This window comes from Mirounga angustirostris, unplaced genomic scaffold (assembly GCF_029215605.1).
Source record: "Mirounga angustirostris isolate CCGP_5_RB_7025 unplaced genomic scaffold, mMirAng1.0.hap1 SCAF_2, whole genome shotgun sequence".
NCBI classification, from domain to species: Eukaryota; Metazoa; Chordata; class Mammalia; order Carnivora; family Phocidae; genus Mirounga; species Mirounga angustirostris.
In genome coordinates this window covers 174,358,101-174,377,856 of record NW_026991710.1, presented here as the reverse complement: position 1 = coordinate 174,377,856, position 19,756 = coordinate 174,358,101, and the positions used below count along the sequence as shown (strand labels likewise).

The 19,756-nt window shown below is 36.8% G+C and overlaps 1 protein-coding gene across 1 annotated transcript in view; it reads right to left on the bottom strand.

Annotated features, from left to right (window-relative positions):
- Positions 1–13,682: 13,682 nt before the first annotated feature.
- TEX15 (testis expressed 15, meiosis and synapsis associated) overlaps positions 13,683–19,756 on the bottom strand; it is a 72,694-nt gene continuing 66,620 nt past the window's right edge. The window contains exons 9-10 of the mRNA XM_045879294.3: positions 16,877–18,138; positions 13,683–14,332 (exon numbers count right to left, since the gene is read on the bottom strand). Coding sequence (XP_045735250.2) covers positions 14,295–14,332; positions 16,877–18,138 — 1,300 coding nt within the window. The 3' untranslated portion in view covers positions 13,683–14,294. The remainder of the gene's footprint in view (positions 14,333–16,876; positions 18,139–19,756) is intronic.

The window sequence follows — 19,756 nt, the reverse complement described above, 5'->3', positions numbered from 1 at the left end:
AGCAGGGGAGGGGCAGAGGGAGAGAGAGAGAGAGGGGAAGCAGACTTCCCCCAGTCTCACAACCCTGAGATCAGGACCTGAGCCGAAACCAAGAGTTTGCGGCTTAACGGACTAAGACATCCAGGCGCCCCTACATATACCTTTATGTATTATTTATCATAAGCTTCAGGAGAGCCCTTCTCCTGACAGCCTAGGAACCTTTGGTGCTTATTCTAATACTCTTGAGTTATCTGGATTATTGATTTAACTCTAATTTCCTTTGATTCTAAGATACTGTGTGTGTGTTTGTTAAGATTATTTATTTGAGAGAGAGAAAGCATAAGCAGGGGGAGTTGGCAGAAGGAGAGGGAGAAATAGGCTCCCTGCTGAGCAAGGACCCTGTTGCAGGGCTAGGTCCCAGGACCCCGGGATCATGACCTGAGCTGAAGGCAGACACCTAACCACCTGACCCATCCAGGTGCCCCTTGTTGTTAATGGTTGCTTTTTTCCATAGTGTAACATCTCTGAAATTGAGTCCCATCTTACTATCAGTGACATCTTAGATCAGTCAAATCCCTTTTAGAATGAGGGTTTATAGCCAGAGTGCTGTGTTCAAGTTATTTTGGTTTGGTCTCTCCCCACTCTTCATTTCAGTGTGATTATTGTATTCATTTAACAATTTTATTTCTGCTTGCATATAGTTTAAGTTACTTCTATCCTTATTGATTTAATTTTCTTTTTCATATGTAGAACATAATATAAACTTTCAAAAGTAACATTTATCCAAAAAGGTGAATTCAGAAAAATGTTCTTTCCTTTATCCCTTTCACCCAGTTCTCTGTGTAGTAACCAGCTTCGTTGTTTTCTGCTTTTTCCAGTGTTTTTTTTATGCAAAAATATGCATGTATATTTCCCCTTCTTTCTTATGTGAAAGGTAATATAGATACTCTCTTGTACCCTTTTTTCTTTTTTTTTTTTTTTTAATTTTTTTTTATTCTTATGTTAATCCCCTTACATTACAACATTAGTTTTAGATGAAGTGTTCCATGATTCATTGTTTGTGCACAACACCCAGTGCTCCATGCAGAATGTGCCCTCCTAAATACCCACCACCAGGCTAACCCATCCTCCCACCCCCCTCCCCTCTAGAACCCTGTTTGTTTTTCAGAGTCCATCATCTCTCATGGTTCGTCTACCCCTCCGAGTTCCCCCACTTCATTCTTCCCCTCCCGCTACCTTCTTCTTCTTCTTCTTTTTTTTTTTTTCTTAACATATATTGCATTATTTGTTTCAGAGGTACAGATCTGAGATTCAACAGTCTTGCACAATTCACAGCGCTTACCAGAGCACATACACTCCCCATTGTCTATCACCCAGTCCCCCCATCCCTCCCATCCCACCCCCCACTCCAACAACACTCAGTTTGTTTCCTGCGATTAAGAATTCCTCATATCAGTGAGATCATATGATACATGTCTTTCTCTGTTTGACTTATTTCACTCAACATAATACCCTCCAGTTCCATCCACGTCGTTGCAAATGGCAAGATCTCATTCCTTTTGATGGCTGCATAATATTCCATTGTATATATATACCACCTCTTCTTTATCCATTCATCTGTCGATGGACATCTTGGCTCTTTCCACAGTTTGGCTATTGTGGACATTGCTGCTATAAACATCAGGGTGCACGTACCCCTTCGGATCCCTACTTTTGTATCTTTGGGGTAAATACCCAGTAGTGCAATTGCTGGATCATATGTCTTGTACCCTTTTTTTCAATGTAATATTTCACAGAAAAGACTCTGTGTTGGTTCATATAGATTGTCCTCATTTTGTTTATAATGGCATAGTCCTCTACTGGTGTATGTAACATAATTTGTTCAACTATGCCTAAGTGTTTGGGCATTGAGGTAATTGCCAAGATTTTGCAATTACAAATAATATATTTACATTTTATATTTTGGGGGATTTAAATTCTGTTTTTTTAAAATTTTTTAAAAGATTTTTAAAAAAGATTTTATTCATTTATTTGACAGAGAGAGACACAGTGAGAGAGTGAACACAAGCAGGGGGAGTGGGAGAGGGAGAAGCAGGCTTCCTGCTGAGCAGGGAGCCCAATCCCAGGATCCCAGGATCATGACCTGAGCCAAGGCAGACGCTTAACGACTGAGCCACCCAGGCGCCCCTATAAACATGATTTTTGTCGTGAGGAACAGTTGGTGGTTAGTGGGGATAATTAGGCATAAGAAGGCTTCAAGTCATTGTGTTGGCTTCCACTTAGGTTCGGCATCAGGAATTCATTTGGGGTGGTGACAGAAAGAACCTGAGACCGGGTAAAAAGAGAGTATCAAGTCCAATCTTGATCCCTTTAAAAATGTCAAGATGGTCTGTGATTCATTTTAAGTTTCATTTTGTACATGGTGCGAGGGAAGGGTCAGGCTTAGGCATCTATGTACATTTTTACATATGAAAGTCCAATTGTTCTGGAACTATCTGTTCAAAAGATTGCCCCTTCTTCATTGGATTGCCATATATTATTAATCTTCCTACTTACCCGTGTATGGCTTGTGTTCCCAACTCAAGATTTAGGACTCTACTTTTGTTTTTCTTTTCTTTCGGGGTCTTGAACGTTTCCTTTCTAGTATGTCCTACATATATCATTATGGTTTTTGTTTGTTGTAAGTGATCAAGAAACTAGTTATATTTCAGTGGGTGTGAGAGCTTCAGAGCGACTGATCTACCATTCTGCTGCTCCCCCCAACTTTCTACCCTTCTCTGTCACTTTGTTTGAACCTAACTCCTTTTAAAACACTATAAAGAACCCCCTTGCACCATTATCCAGTTTCAACAATTATCAACATATTATCATTCTTATTTCATCTCGTGGCACTTTCCCCCATTCTGCTTGGGCTTGTTTATGGTTTTTTTGTTTTGTTGTTGTTGTTGGAGGATTGTAAAGCAAGTCCTTGACATTTTATCATTCCACTCCTAAGAATGCCAGGATAGAACTCACACATATCGTAACTACAATACTATGGCCATACGTTGATAATAAATACCCAGCCTGTGCAGGCATTCATTTTCCACGTCGCTTCCTGAATCTATCATCTGAGTCTCTTATCTTGTCCCCATAACTGTCTTCTCTCTATTTGTTGAGGCATTCTTGATTTTTTTTAAAGATTTTATTTATTTTTCAACAGAGAGCGAGCGAGAGAGGGAACACAAGCCGGGGGAGGGGGAGAGGGAGAAGCAGGCTCCTCGCTGAGTAGGGAGCCCGATGCGATCCCAGGACCCTGGGATCATGACCTGAGCCAAAGGCGGATGCTTTACGACTGAGCCACCCAGGTGCCCCTTGGGGGATTTAAATTCTTGAAAGTAGGGCTACTGGGTTAGAGTAAAGTATGTAGTCTCATGAGATATTGACTTCTGCTCTGCAACCTAACACTCCCACAGTGTATGAGAGTGCCTGTTTCCACAGAGCTTCTCCAACAGAGTACACGGTCAAGCTTCTAAAATTGTGCCAATATGATAGGTGAGAAATGGTATCTCGATGTGTTTTTAATTTGCATTTGTCCTTTTTTCATTCTTCTCCCAAACTAGGTTACTATGACTGGCATAATTATGAATAATTCCCTAGGTCTGGAGCCGGGATGTATCTTCTGCCTATTTCAAGGGCTCTCCATGCAGTATCTGAACAAAATTGGGGTTTGATTAACAGCAAAGAAATGCATTTCTAACCAAGAATGACTGTTGAGTAGGCAAAGAACAGTCTGTCAAAAACACAGAGGGTATATCTACCCAAATTTCACTTATGCTTGTTTTCTCACATGAGCCTTCAAGGAAATTAAGATGCAAAAATCCAGTGAGTAATTAAGAAACATGCTGGTACATTTATTAGTGCTGATGCTGACAGGCAAGGTAGGGAGTAAATGTCGAGTTGGATGGGTTAGGTGTACCTGGGTGGCTCAGTTCGTTAAGCATCTGCCTTCAGCTCAGGTCATGATCCCAGGGTCCTGGGATCCAGCCCCGTGTCAGGCTCCCTGTTTGACAGGGAACCTGATTCTCTCTCTCTTCCCTGCTCATGCTCACTCTCAGTTTCTCTCTCTCAAATAAAGTCTTAAAAAAAAGAATTGGATGGGTTATTTTTTAAAAAAAAATAGTAAAATTATTTAAAAATTAGTGTTGAGATAAACTCTGAGTCAAGATCTGAAAGCTATGAATGATTGGAAATTGGAAACTGGAGGTGCCTCAAGTAATCAAAAACCAGAGTACTGGGTACAAACAACCAAAAAAAGCCTGAAGTGGGGACAGTCTTGTGAAGGACTCTGCACTTCACTTGAAGGGTCTGTGCTAACACAATGTGGTGTCAGAATTGAAATGAATTGCAAAACACCCATTTAGTGTCATGGAATTAATGACAGAACAGTGCAACACATTAAATTTTTATCTTAATACATCTTTTGACAGGTGAACTTATGACATTTACAGTCTTGGTTACAACTATATTTAGCTTATTGTCATCTTAACACTTTAAGAAATAGTTAAAGTTGCCATAGTTACATAATTTTTTAAGTTCATGGAAATAATTTATATCCTTTCATAGTTTGCTATGAAATTAACTCCCCACTTTCTTTTGGTTCTCAGATGCACAGGTATACTTAATCCTCTTATTTAATGGCATATGGTCAACAAGTCTGTGCAAAATCCTTGCTTTCCTCTTTCATCCTGGATACAGAATCTCATTTCTCTCCTTGAAAAGTATCCTTTAATGTATTTGATGCATATCCTTAAATTAACCATGTAAAATATATAGTATTATGCCTCAAATGCATATAACTATATTTGTATTGTGCTATGCATTTATTTCCATCTTGACTAAATGGTGACTGTTATTGTATTAAGTATTTAGCTTCTAACTTTTAATGTATGGTATTCCACTATATGAATCCACTATAGTTTATCTATTTCCCTAATGATATTATCTACCTTTATGATTTTTTTTTTAATTCTGAGGAGTATGAAGTAGTATTTCATTATAATTTGCATTTCTCCTCTACTAGTTTGAACATCTCATTATACATTTGTTGGCCATGTGGGCATCCTCTTCTGGGATTTGCCTATTCAAATCACAGGAGGCTCAATATTCTTTTGTTTGATTTCCAGCAGTAAGTTCTGTATGTCAATCCCTAGTTTTGTGTCAAGTAACTTTTCTCAGTCTGTCATCTCTCTGTGGAGTTCTTTGAATAGAAACTGTTGTTGCTGTCAAGTCCATTTTATTTTCCTTTCTGTGATTTTTGGGTCTTAAATCATTTCCTATTCTTCAGGCTACATTTTAGTTTATTAACTCTAAGTATAGGTTTGTTCACTATGAAAAGCAGGGGTCCAGACGAAGATGTAATCGTGAGGAAACACCAGACAAACTCAAACTGAAGGACATTGTATAAATTAATTTATAAGTTTCAAATGTGTCAAGGTATTAAAATCAAGGAAAGACTGATGAGACATTTTAGACTAAAGAGAGCTGGCCATGAAATACAATGTGTGTTTTTGGTTTTTTTTAAGATTTTATTCATTTATTTGACAGAGAGAGACACAGCGAGAGAGGGAACACAAGCAGGGGGAATGGGAGAGGGAGAAGCAGGCTTCCCGCTGAGTAAGGAGCCTGATGCGGGGCTCGATCCCAGGACCCTGGAATCATGACCTGAGCCAAGGCAGATGCTTAATGACTGAGCCACCCAGGCGCCCTCTTTGTTAATGTTTGAAATCATTTTCATATAATTCAATTATAAAACATCACAATTCTAGCCAGTTTTCATAAAAATATGTAATTATTGAAACCAATATTATCAGAAACTCATATAAAAAGCAAAGGAATAACGGACTTTTAAATTGTAAAACTTAAAGCCAAATAAATAGCCTCTGATCCCATTTTTTTATTTTTTAAGATTTTTATTTATTTGACATCGAGAGACAGCGAGAGAGGGAACACAAGCAGGGGGAGTGGGAGACGGAGAAGCAGGCTTCCCGCGGAGCAGGGAGCCCAATGCTGGGCTCAACCCCAGGACCCTGGGATCATGACCTGAGCCGAAGGCAGACACTTAACGACTGAGCCACCCAGGCACCCACAGCATGTGGTTCTAATCTGGTTCCTTTTGCTATAAGGCCCACTCGTGGGACAAATGGTGAAGATTACATGGAGTCTAAGGATTAGATGGTAGTAAGATATTGGTGTTAATTTCCTGATTTTGATGATTGTGCTATTACGTAGGAGAATTTCCTTCTTTGTAGGAAACACACACTGAAGTATTCAGGAGTGGTGAGGCATCAACTCACTAACTTACCCTTAAACGGTTCAAGAGTAAAAGTTTTTCCAACTTTTCTGTAAGTTTGTGACTGTTTAAAACACTTTTTTGTTGTTGTTGTTGTTCAGATCCAAATAGAGGTAAAATCAGTAACCCTTACCTGAAAACAAGGTCATTCTGCATCAATAGGAGCCCATTTTCCAATTATTTATTTATTTAAAAAAAAAATTTTTTTTTAAGTTTTTTTTTTTTTATTCATGAGACACAGAGCGAGAGAGAAAGGCAGAGGGAGAAGCAGGCTCCCAAGGAGCAGGGAGCCCGATGCGGGACTTGATCCCAGGACCCTGAGATCATGACCTGAGCCGAAGGCAGATGCCCAACCATCTGAGCCACCCAGGCGCCCCCATTTTCCAATTTTTTAAATGGGAAAAATTATAATGCACATGTCAACCCCAAATTTCCAATTTCCTAAAATGTAACAAAAACATGATAAATTATCCATGTACAAATAACAGGCTATCATGTTTCAGTGTAAAATGCTTTAAACATAGATTTCTGATCACCAAACAATATGGTTTTAATAAACAGTAGCTTTGTATATAATAGTTATCTTCTTGTCTATCTGCAATTTTCTTCAATGTGCTCTCATCTGGGATGGTACTCATAACATGTACTAGACAAACTAAGGGCTACACATGAAAGATAAATGTGAAAAAAAAAAAGCCTTTAGGACAAACATGCAATAGTTGAGAAAGGTTCACATTGAGTTATTAGCTGTGATATCGAGATACCTATCCTATTTTTGACACCTGGGGCACTTCTAAAAATGTGATTCTAAATGGTCTATGCATTTGGAATGTCATAAGACTTTTCTATACATCATGTTGTTAAACAGTACATCGAGTTTGGGGGGACAGATTTTTTCCAATATTAAACTGGCTGAAAAAAATATATATAATGTGAATTTTGGGTGTTAAAAGCCAAATAGCAGCATTGGGGAAATGAAAATAAAAATTCAAAGATATATCATCTCATATCCATTAGGATGACTACTATGAAAAAACAAAAATAAAAAAAAGAAACAGTGGAGCACCTGGGTGGCTCAATCAGTTAAGCATCAGACTCTTGATTTTGGCTCAGGTCATGATCTGAGGCTCATGAGATGGAGCCCCATTGGGCTCTGGGCTCAGCGGGGAGTCTGCTTGGGATTCTCTCCTTCTGCCCCCCTTCCCCCCAGGGCTCACCCTCTCTCTCTTAGAAAAAACTTAATACAGCAATAACAAGTGTTGGTGAAGATGTGGAAAAATTGAAATCCTTTTGCACTGTTGGTGGGAACGTAAAATAGTGGAGCCACTATGGAAAACATTATGGTAGTTCCTTGAAAAATTAAAAATAGAATCACAATGTGATTTAGCAGTAGCACTTCTGGGTGTACATCCAAAATAATGAAAAGCAGTCTTGAGGAGATATCTGTGCACCAATATCCATAGCAGTATTATTCATAATAGCCTAAAAGTGGAAGCAACACAATGTTCAAGGGATGGATGAACAAAATAAGGTATATACATACAATTGAATACTGTTCAGCCTTAAAAAGGGAAGAAAGTGTGACACATGCTACAACATGGATGGGCCTTGAGGCCATTATGCTAAGTGAAAGAAGTCAGTCAAAAAAAGACAACCACTGTAGGAATCCGTTTCTGAGGTATCTAGAGGAGTCAAAATCAGAGACAAAGTAGAATGGTGGTTCCCAGGGACTGGAGAGAGGAAAAGGGGAGTTGTTTAACGGGTTTAGAGCTTCAACTTCGCAAAATGTAGAAGTTCTGGAGATGGGTGGCACTGTCTTCAAAATTGACTCTGTCCCTTTTTCTCTTCAAATGCTATGCTGAAGCTTATTCTGCTCCATATCCCTTATGAGAGGCGGGCTCTCTACCTTCCCTCTCTCATTATCCCAAGACCATTTACTTCTGTGATAATTTCCTGGGCCTATACCCACCCTCTTAAACTTTCTTACAGATCAACTATACAAAATAAAACAAAGTAATGTTTCAAGTATGTCATCTATTGAAAATGCACACATACAACCTGCTGAGCCAGCTATGTTACTTCTGTGATCTTCCACTAATTTTTCAGGGCAAAATATTGGGACAGACTAAAGACTAATTTTCTCACCCTGCTTTTTGGGGTCTTGATCTAGGAACCTACAATAATGAAAAAGTTTCTCCTATAACCTTCTGTGAGCATCCATCAAATGGCAAAGTAAAAACAATTTGTTCGTGAATATTTTATTCTGAGTGTTCCTTTTAGATGTCAGAGTAAAAAAAAAAAAAAATCCAAAAAAGATTTGAGGGTAGGAACGACAATAGTTTATTTTCGAAGACAAAATGAAAATCCATTCCACTCAGTATAAATATACTCCAAGTTACAAACAGCAAATGTATATTAAGCATCTTCTATTGTTCAGCTCAGCAGTGGACATTGGAATTGGATAATCAGTGAGGTATTTCTGGCTTGAAAGCAGCTCACAGTCTTTGTTAAGAGTGGGACAGACATGCAAGAAACCAGCCATTAAAGCAAAGTGAGGTAAATAATGTGAGAGATGCTCCCGCTTGCTGTTAATAGGTTTTAAAAGAAGACTATATAATTCATCCTACTGGAATTTAGGAATACTTTTAAGAGTAAGGCAACCCTTAGCTGAGTCTTGAACAATCTTTTTTGAGTTATACTTATTGAAAAGTGGAAAGGTCTTTAGCTAGAGGAGCTAGAGGAGACACATGTGATTAAAACCTAAATCATTCTACTGACATTGTGTGTGTGGGTATATGTGTTCTGGAGAAGTAAAAGGGATACACATCACACCCCATCTCCTATGGAATGATTTGAGTTGATAAAGAGAAACAATAGACTTTATATCCTAGATAAGGTCTCAATGTAGCATAGTAACTTGGCATTATCCCTTGGCTGAACCCTTGGCTTAACACAGGAGTGAAAAGAAGTACTGGGACATCCCATAGAACATATCCCTAGTTAAAGTATTCCTGGTAGGATTCTTCTTTTATTTTTTAAATTGTGAAATATACATAACAAAATTTACCACCCTATTCTTCAAGTTTACAGTTCAGTAGTGTAATATTTTCATTAATATACAGACATGGTTTCAAAACACCTTGGTTGGGAATCTGTGGATTAGGTGTCATTAGTTACTTGATTTAGCTGAACTCCCAACATGAAAAATACATTCACTTCTCAATACAACTAAAATAATCCTAGCCAAAGGACTAAAATTATTTGTATGCACAGGGCAATTATCTTTTAATCAAACATGCAAAAATCTCAAATTACAGTATTGTTTTTTGCATATTCTGTAATTAAAATTTTAAAAGATTATGTATTAGGTACATAAATTGATGTCTGGAATTAAAAAAGCAAGTGACATGTCAAAGAAGAGAAACTTAAGTCAGCTCTTATATTCTTTCCAAACCAACAATACTGGAAACTATTAACTGATGTTCACAAAGATGAGTTGAGGAATAAAAATATCTTATAGGGATTTCTGAATGAATGCATTATAAAATAAGCAAATAATGCTTCCCTTTATGGGGCTGATACAAAGATTAGTTGATGCACACGCAAAGAGAATAGCATACTTTTAGCATAAGTCAGATGTTCAATAATTGCTGCCTGAATCTAAGTGCAGTCTTTAACCAAATAAGCTCAATTGACTATACTAGCTTTCTCAAAACGAAGATGTCCATATTTAAAAAAAAATGAATCTGGGGCACCTGGGTGGCTCAGTTGTTAAGCGTCTGCCTTTGGCTTGGGTTGTGATCCCGGGGTCCTGTGATTGAGCCCCGCATGGGGCTCCTGCTTGGTGGGAAGCCTGCTTCTCCCTCTCCCACTCCCCCTGCTTGTGTTCCCTCTCTCTTGACAAATAAAATCTTTAAAAAAAAATGAATCTGTCATAAATCTAAGTTATTCTTACCTAATAAAGGAACACAGATTTTAAAAATGAAAGAAGTTACAAATCCCAAGATATATGCAGTTTCCTCTGACAAATTAGAATGCAGTGTATTATGAGATTAAGGGTTCCATAGAATATTTCAAAGGAAGCTTCTTACAAACACCAGAGGGATTCTTCAATGGTTACAAGATTCAGAAATAAGGTAACAGTAAAGGAGGCAGCAGAGCTTACACCTCAAGAAATGAGGATTTTGGTCTTACAGAATTTTCTGTCTTCATCTCTGAATTCTTTTAATCTTACTTTCATATTGCATTACTAAGCAACCTCTTACTTTCTCAGTTTCTTTTCATTAGTTAACTAGGAATCTGTAGTCACTGCTCTTACAATTGTACTCATCAGAATTTAAAAAGTGTTTGTCTTTTTCTGCAAAGACGACATCCAAATGGCCAACAGACACGTGAAAAACTGCTTAACATCACTAGACATCAGGGAAACCCAAATCGAAACCTCAATGAGATACCACCTCACACCAGTCAGAATGGCTAAAATTAACAAGTCAGGAAACGACAGATGTTGGCGAAGATGCGGAGAAAGTGGAACCCTTCTACACTGTTGGTGGGAATGCAAGCTGGTGCAGCCACTCTGGAAAACACTATGCACGTTCCTCAAAAAGTTGAAAATAGGGCTACCCTATGACCCAGCAATTGCACTACCAGGTATTTACCCCAAAGATACAAATGTAGTGATCTGAAGGGGCACGTGCACCCCAATGTTTATAGCAATAATGTCCACAATAGCCAAATTATGGAAAGAGCCTAGATGTCCATCGACAGATGAATGGATAAAGAAGATGTGGTATATATACATACACAATGGAATATTATGCAACCATAAAAAACCTGAAATCTTACCATTTGCAATGACATGGATGGAACTAGAGGGTATTACGCTGAGTGAAATAAGTCAGAGAAAGGCAAGTATCATATGATCTAACTGATATGAGGAATTCTTAATTTCAGGAAACAAACTGAGGATTGCTGGAGTGGTGGGGGGTGGGAGGAGTGGGGTGGCTGGGTGAAAGACACTGGGGAGGGTGTGTGCTATGGTAAGCACAGACCTGTACCTCTGAAACAAATAATACATTATATGTTTAAGAAAAAAATAGATAGTAGGAAGGGAAAAATGAAGGCGGGGGGAGAACCATGAGAGACTATAGACTCTGAGAAAGAAACTGAGGGTTCTAGAGGGGAGCAGGGTCGGGGGATGGGTTAGCCCGGTGATGGGTATTAAGGAGGGCACATACTGCATGGAGCACTGTGTGTTATATACAAACAGTGAATTATGGAACACTACACCAAAAACTAATGATGTAATGTATGGTGACTAACATAACAAAAATTAAAAAGAAAAAAAATTTTAAATATTTTTATGTAACATACACCTGATATTTAAACATACCTCTGTATCCCTAAAAGTTTATATATTTAAATTCACTAAAAAAACTGTTTTGGGAATCTTCTCATTGTGAAAATGGGGGATATAGCCTTTTATTTAGCTAGATTCAGAACTTAAGTTTTAGAGGCACATCTATAATATATATATTAATGGAAGGCAGAGTGATATAATTAAAATGTAAGAATATAGAAGTTAGTTTGATTACCTCCCTGATCATCTCAGCTGATGTATCATCCAATCATTCTCTGTTCCATTACTTTATTTTGCTTTTTCCGTATTACTTCTCATGATGTGAAATGAATTACTTACATGTATATTACTTACCCTCTTGAATGGCATGAGAACTGCATGAAGGCAGGGACTCTGGCTTGTCCTATGGAACTCCAGGAAGTAAGAAGTTTGTAGAGTGAGGGGGAAGGAAGGAAGGACATGAAGGCAAAACCAAGCTGCAGTGGAAGGAGGGCTCCAGCAGTCTGTTTAGTCATCTAATTAAGCCAGTTCTTTGTGGGTTTTCATGTAATGGGTATGTGTAAACCAAGGACCAATCATGTATCTGCTCATCAGTGAAGAAACACAAAAGGAAAAAAAAGACCAACTGAAACTAGAAGGAATTCAGTTTATTCAGGTAATTCTTTAATTCCAAAACAGTAATATTTACAAATAACCAGGTTTTTTGTTTTTTAAATAATGTTTGCCTAAATTTTAATTTGTTTTATTTTTACTTTTAGAACTAAAATACATATTTGGGGGGACGGGAAGAAAATGTTCTAGTTTTTCATGTTCTGTTTCAAAGTACAGATTTTAAAATGTAACTGAATATTTAGATAACGTTTTTCATTTTTTTGGAAGAAATCAAAACTCATGAAATAAAAGTATCACAAGACAGTATTAAGAGATTCTGAACATTGTTTAAAGAAAGCATTCTTTTAACATTTAACTTCTGGTTTACCTAGTAAGAGGCATTTTTAATAATAAATTTGTAACATCTTTCCATAATTAAGCATAAACCAAATGACAAAGTTATTTTTTGGGTAAGAGTATTACTGTTTTAGTATCTGTTCAGGAGTTCAGATTTTACAGACTATTTTCAAATAAAACAACTATATGGACAAACCCCCCTATCCCACCCTCCTCCCCTGCCCATGTTATTTTGATATTGCTTACATCCTATAGTCTTCAAATTCCTCAGTTCTTTCAGGTGCAGTTCTTTGCTCTTTTAAAGATCTGTTAGAGAAAAACCTTAAGTACTCTGAATTCCATCCTATTTGGTTGTGAGTAAAGAGGCTTATCCGGGGGGTTCTTAGTGTTTTTCTAAATTGAAAAATTAGTTATTCTACAATAAATTTGGCTGAATTGTACTCTTTTTGGAGGCCTGTGCTAGATAACACAAAAAGTCTGCTAACACAGAAAGTTTGAGAAAACACTAATGGCTCTGCTATCTGCATAGATTGAGCCAATGCAAATTTCTTGTCACATTTTTGGGCCCACTAGCACTTTTGAGAAAGATCCATCCAGTTGTATGGGATCTTTCTAGCTGTAATTTTACAGAAAACAGGATTGGGTGTTGGTGGGCAGAGAGCGGTGCTCAAGACCATAGTTACACACTATAACCCCTGTTGTTCTATGATGATTATTTCTGAGACATTTTTTGCTTTTGTGGAAAAAAGGAAAAAAAAATCTATGACCACAGCATTAAAAAACTTCTATTTGTGCTGTTATTTAAATTACTAAAATGTGACTAAGCATTTAGCATAAACATTTAGCATAAGCTAAAGAAATTATTCTTATTTGCTACAAAATCATTTTTTTAAAAAGTCTGAATTGTGAAATACAAAAGAAATAATCTTGTGGAGGAGGCTCCTGGGAAAAGGTGTTAAGTGTACTTTAATTTCAATACAATGATATAAAACTACTTCAAACATAAAAACTTTAAAAATCTCTACTCTGAACAAACACTGAAAATATACAAACCAAATTCCCTATTAAAACATATTTTTCAAGTAAAAATTAGAAAATATTGAAATTAAAGGAATTTGTCACATCAGATACAGAATTGTAAATTATATGAAATATCAAGAATTATAAAATTATTGGTCTGATTGAACAATCCAAGTAAAAAAAAGTCCTTCTTTAAGTCAAATGGCACAATGCTACCATAAACAATATAAAAAAAATATCAGACAGAAAAATCTTATTTTAAAGATTTTACTACCATTGCTTAACTTTAATCATATTAAATGTTACATTTACTCTCCTTACTCCATTACAATAATCTCAAAAGGATCTTTATATTAACAGCTGTGATGGAAACATTTCAAAATATTGATAATGTTTCTGATGGATATTGAAAATAGCCTACTACCATTCACTAAAATATTGCATGGAAATAATTTTGGTATTTTGGATGTCAGAAATTGATTTCCAATTGCATTATATGATACACTGTTGCATTTAAACATTTTATAAAGGGCTATATGGTTTCTATTTCCTACCACATTCACATATATTTAAAAATGTAAAAATAAAAAAATTAAGGAAAAAATACTTGGAAAAACTTGTTAAATCCCCTTTATTTCAGTAGACAGAAGACTTTTTTCAATGTCCTGGCTGAAAAGGTTCTTGTTGCCATGGAACTGAAAGAAAACAAACCCACAAAGATTTGAGATAAGTTAATGAGGGAGACTAACAGTACATAATGGTATAGTGGAAGACCTGAATTAAGTTAGAACTAAAAATACTAGAGTTCAAACTGCACATCTGCCCTTTAATAGCCATGGGATCTTAAAAGTTATTTAAGGCTCTCCATGGAGTACTTTCCTTATCTGTAAAAGAACAATAATCTCTACATCTCTCTCAGATATTCTGGGAGAGTTAAATGGAGTAAAGGATGTAATAATGTGCCTCACACACACGGCTCACTTAGCCCCTTCTCTTAGTTCCATTTATGGCGCTGAATACAAGCATCAAGAGCAAAACATCAAAAAATGGGTCAGAGGGATTTTCAGATGTTTAGAAGGATGTAGTTCCTGAAAGCATGAGAGGTGATCTCTATAGATTTGTACTCATGAAAACTAAATGAGGTGCTTATTGCCTCGTAATATTTTTAGAGTTATTTTTGAATAATACAATAGGTAATTGTTTCTTTTCCTTTATTTTCACTTGACTAATATAACCAAGTAGGTTAACAATGAAAATTTTCTGAGAACCAAAGCTGGATTTGATTCCAGAAATATCTTTTTAAGCATCACCAACAGCTTAATTATTAAGAACATGAGAAAGCTCAAACTCTGAGAACCTTTATGAAACAATTACATTCAAGATTTCCTATTTCAGAAATGCAAATTTCTAGTTTAATTCATAGGCTTGCCACATCTACTATGTTTGATGTGTTTATTCTTATAGTAGCAGCAGTGTGTCAAATTAATCACAAAGGAAAAGCATAGTCATATGCTTCCCCACTTCCACTATTTCTTTCTCCTCTCCTCTACTGTTTTTCTTCTGTTTTAGGTAAACAATTTCCAGTCCTGTTTAAACTCATTTGGTGGGCCACGATGGGAAGGGAAAGATACACAGATAATTACAATGCCATATAATACTAACATGCCTTATCATGTGAGAAAGGCACACAAAAAGTTCTATGGAAGTACGAGAGGAATTCTTACATGAGAGAACAGTAAGAAGTTCAATGTGGCTTGAATACAAAGGTGGAAGTGATGGGAGATGAGGCTACATAAACTGTGAAGGACCCTGCATTTCAAGCTAAAGTATCTGAATTTTATCCCATAGGACATAGTGTCAGTGGCAACTCCAATATAGAGGTGCTGTGATCAGATTTTTAAATTAGAAATAGAATTATGCTAACAATCTGCTTCTTATCCAATTAGGACCAATGAATGAATAAATGAACTCAATTTTTTTCTACTTACTAATTTGTAAGAGAATCTATTGGGAAACAACTTTTTATTATTTTTAAAAGTTTATTTACTTTTAGTAGTCTCTACACCCAATGTGGGGCTTGAACTCTCAATCCTGAGATCAACAGTCACATGCTCTTCTAACTGAGCCAGGCAGGTGTTCCAGGAAACGACTTTTTAATTTAGAAAGAAATTCTCTTGCATTTCTCTAAGACCTTAAAAGATCGTTAACTTTACTTACAGTACATATTATCTCTGATGGTTGAATATTGGAGTGTTAATGAATAATTGTAGTTTTTGTTGGATTATTAACAATTGTTCTTAAATTTTGCTATACACTGGTAAATATACATTTCAATTTAATTTTAAAAATCGGTGTTCTAATTGTATTTTACAAATAGAATTGCACTTAAGAGAAAAAATTTCAACTTCTAGTGGCAAGTTACCAAGTTGTTCTTCTCACTTATGCCCAGATATTGTATTAGAATACCAAGAGAAAGGTGGCTTTATCGGATTGAAGTTTCTTTTTCAAACTTGGTTTTTCACTCTATTTTTTTCTCCATTTATCAAAATAATGTATTTTCATAGTAGGAAATCTAGAAAATATTAAAAACTCTCTCCACAATCCCCCAATTTTATTACCCAGAGGCAGACTAGTTAAAATGTTGGTGTATTTCATTTCAGTATTTCTAGGCACTTATTTATTTACACAGGTAAATTTATATGACATAGTTTTAAAAACCGTTATTAAAAACTTATTTAAGGGGTGCCTGGGGGGCTCAGTCGGTTAAGCGTCTGCCTTCGGCTCAGGTCATGATCCCAGAGTCCTGGGATCCAGCCCCGCATCGGGCTCCCTGCTCAGTGGGGAGCCTGCTTCTCCCTCTCCCTCTGCATCTCCCCCTGCTTGTGCTCTCTCTCTCTGTCAAATAAATAAATTTAAAAAATCTTGAAAAAACCCACAAACTTATTTAAACCCTGTGATTGTTGCACTGTATTTTGTGGTATGGATTAACTATAATTTACTTGATTACTTCCCAAAGTTGGGTTTTGTTGAAGGACATATTAGTGATATTACCAATTCTTTTTGTTTCAATCTCTGACAACCAGATATAATTCAATTCTGCCTAAGATTTGAACAATTCTACAAATCTGCACAGAAAAATGACTGCTATAGATCATCACCTGCTATAAGTTTCATTTACATAAATAAAGAGAGAAAAGTAAAAACTCAATAAAGTGAGCACTAAAACTTATAAAACTCACCATAAGTCCAAGGAACTTCTGGAAGTACACCTGAATCAGGAGGGTAAGGGTATACAGCTTGTGGGAATGGTTGATGGGGAGCATACTGTGAAAAAATCGGCTGCTGAAAATTGTAAGAAACAGGCATTTGAGATTGAAAATACCCATTCCCTGGCACAAAGTCATTTGCTTGTGGCTCCCTAGCAAAGTAGCCAAAATATTGAGAGTATAAAAGATTAGAATGTGTATTCTGAACAGTACTTGCAATTGCAGTCAACATCCCAGCAGGAGGTGGCTGTACTTCATATGATGTTATCCCGTGATATGTCTGGGTAAGGGAACTGCCGCTGCTGCTGCTGTAATGATAAACACACCAAGCGTAGTAATAAGGATATGAAGTTCCAAATGAATGTGCAGAAGAATTATATATTGGGGTACATGCAGACTGTGGAAGTTCATTCCAATATGCAACAGCATTCTGAGTTAGGACTTCTGAATTTTCATTATTCTGTTGTTCAGAAACAGAGTATTCTGCTGTTTGATTTACATTACAGGTTATGTTCCCAGATGCTCCAAGAGGTACAGTACTGGGACTCAAGGTATCCTTCGTGTATTTTTCTTTTAACTCAGTTTTTGCAGGCTGTGTTTTATTTACTTGCAGAATAGGAGACCTGTTCTGGATAAATTTGGATTCTGAAGAATTGGTGCATGCAGAATTTTTAATAGATGATTTTAATATTTCATTATCTTGAAGTTCAAAGACAGTGTCATTCATTTCTAAATTGGCAGGGATGTCCCTAACAAAACGGAAAATAGGCTTTGAGAGCACTGATGCATCAGGCAGAGGAGAAGCATCAGCTCCTGGTTTTATGTCTGAGGGAAAAGATTTCTCTGCAGGATTAAGAAATCTCTGTGAAGGCATCTTGTAGTCTTTTGGAAATATGCCATCTACACTTCTTTGTTCACAAATTGCAAAAGAAGAACAATCTTTCTTATCACTCTTTGTTTCAGTAGCACTAAAATTCACATTGCTTTTCTTCATGCTATTTAAGTTTCCCTGTTGTCCAGCGAAGTCTTCCGAAGTATCAGATGCAATATTAGTTAAATCTATTTTGCCCTCTGACTTTGATGTGCAAGTGTCTGTTAAGTTCTTTAAAGGTAATAGTGAGCCAGGAAGTGATCTTTCCACCTCAACCTTTTTTGGAGATACATGGTTTCTTTTCAGATTGTCAGATGAAGTTGGTCCTATTTCACTTTCACTTTCGGGATGAGATCTTGTAGTCCTATTAAGTATAACACATACATAAAAACAACTTTATATAAATGGAGTCCCCAAAACTTAATTATAAACATGTATTTGAAGTTATTTAGGAGAATTCTTAAGATTTACCTTTTCTCTATCAGCAGTATATATGTGTAACTTATTTCCCCAGTTTTACTCCCTTGCTTTGAATTGAGATACTTTCCCTGCTGAATGTGATACACTCCACATTTCAAATGTATTTCCAATATGTTTAGAAATATATACACTGTGGTCAATATTGTAATTATTTTATGCACTGGACATTTCCTAACAGAGGCTTTTAGAAGTAGAAAACTACATCCAATCTTTTACTATAGTTTTGCATTCATACACTTCCAACTTTTTGATGATCTTCTTTACTTGTAAATGGCTATATATAACTCACAAAACTACCAAGCTCTGCCCTGCCCCTGCCAAAAGGTCATCTTATTTTATCAGGAACTACTAAGATATTTTGTCCGTTCAAGGTTGAGAAGAGGAAACACAGACCTCCAAAATATCATGCCAATTTATTATTTATTTATTTGACAGAGAGAGAGACAGAGAGAGAGGGAATACAAGCAAGGGGAGTGGGAAAAGGAGAAGCAGGCTTCCTGTCCCACCAAGTAGGGAGCCAGATGCAGGGCTCAATCCCACGACCCTGGGATCATGACCTGGGCCGAAAGCAGACGCTTAATGACTGAGCCACCCTATCATGCCAATTTAATATCCTTGACATTTCTACCTAAATTTAGAGAGTCTCAACCAGGCTGAAGGAAGCATCCACTATGGAAATGTCTAGAGCCAGAGAGTTAAAGGTCTCCAGGATGATTATATTTTTTGGTGTCTCATCAAATTCTTTAAATTACAAGTGGAAAAGAACATGTTGAAAAGAAAAAAAGTAATCACTCCTCCCCAGGCAAGAGATACTAATCTTTGGCCTGGAATTTGTAAATATTTAGTTTCAACTCTAAAAGCCCTGTATTTTCCTTAATCCAGCCTCTCTAAAAGGCATTTCAAACTTTTTTTTAAATTAAAGATCTTATTTATTTGAGAGAGAGAGTGAGAGAGAGAGAGATGAGAGAGCACACAGAGGGAGAAACAGGCTCCCCACTGAGCAGGGAGCCTGACACAGGAGTCCATCTTGGGACCCCAGGATCATGACCCAAGCCGAAGGCAGACTCCTGACTGAGCCACCCAGTCGCCCCTCTAAAAGGCATTTTAGTGACAATCAACATCATCATCATCCAATCCTGTACAATACTTTGACATTTTGCAGAAAGTACAATTTTGACTCTATCACATTTCCAATGATGTTTCAGTGATGTCTCAACCCTACACATTGGCAGCTGCCTGTAGGGTCACTCTTTTATGCATTCTCTTAGAGAATATTCTTCCATGTACCCTGTATTGATCTTATATTTGGATTCATTCTCCTGCTATGTGAGCAGGAAAGTTTGATTCTTTGAGTAGCAAATACCACCTATATTTAGTTACCAAAACTAAGATGATTATAGAACTGGTTTATGTTATCCCTTTAAAAGCCTATTCATCTTGGTGCAACTAACACAACTATTCAGAGTCTAGAAAAGGATTTTAGAAATGCGGTAAATAAAATG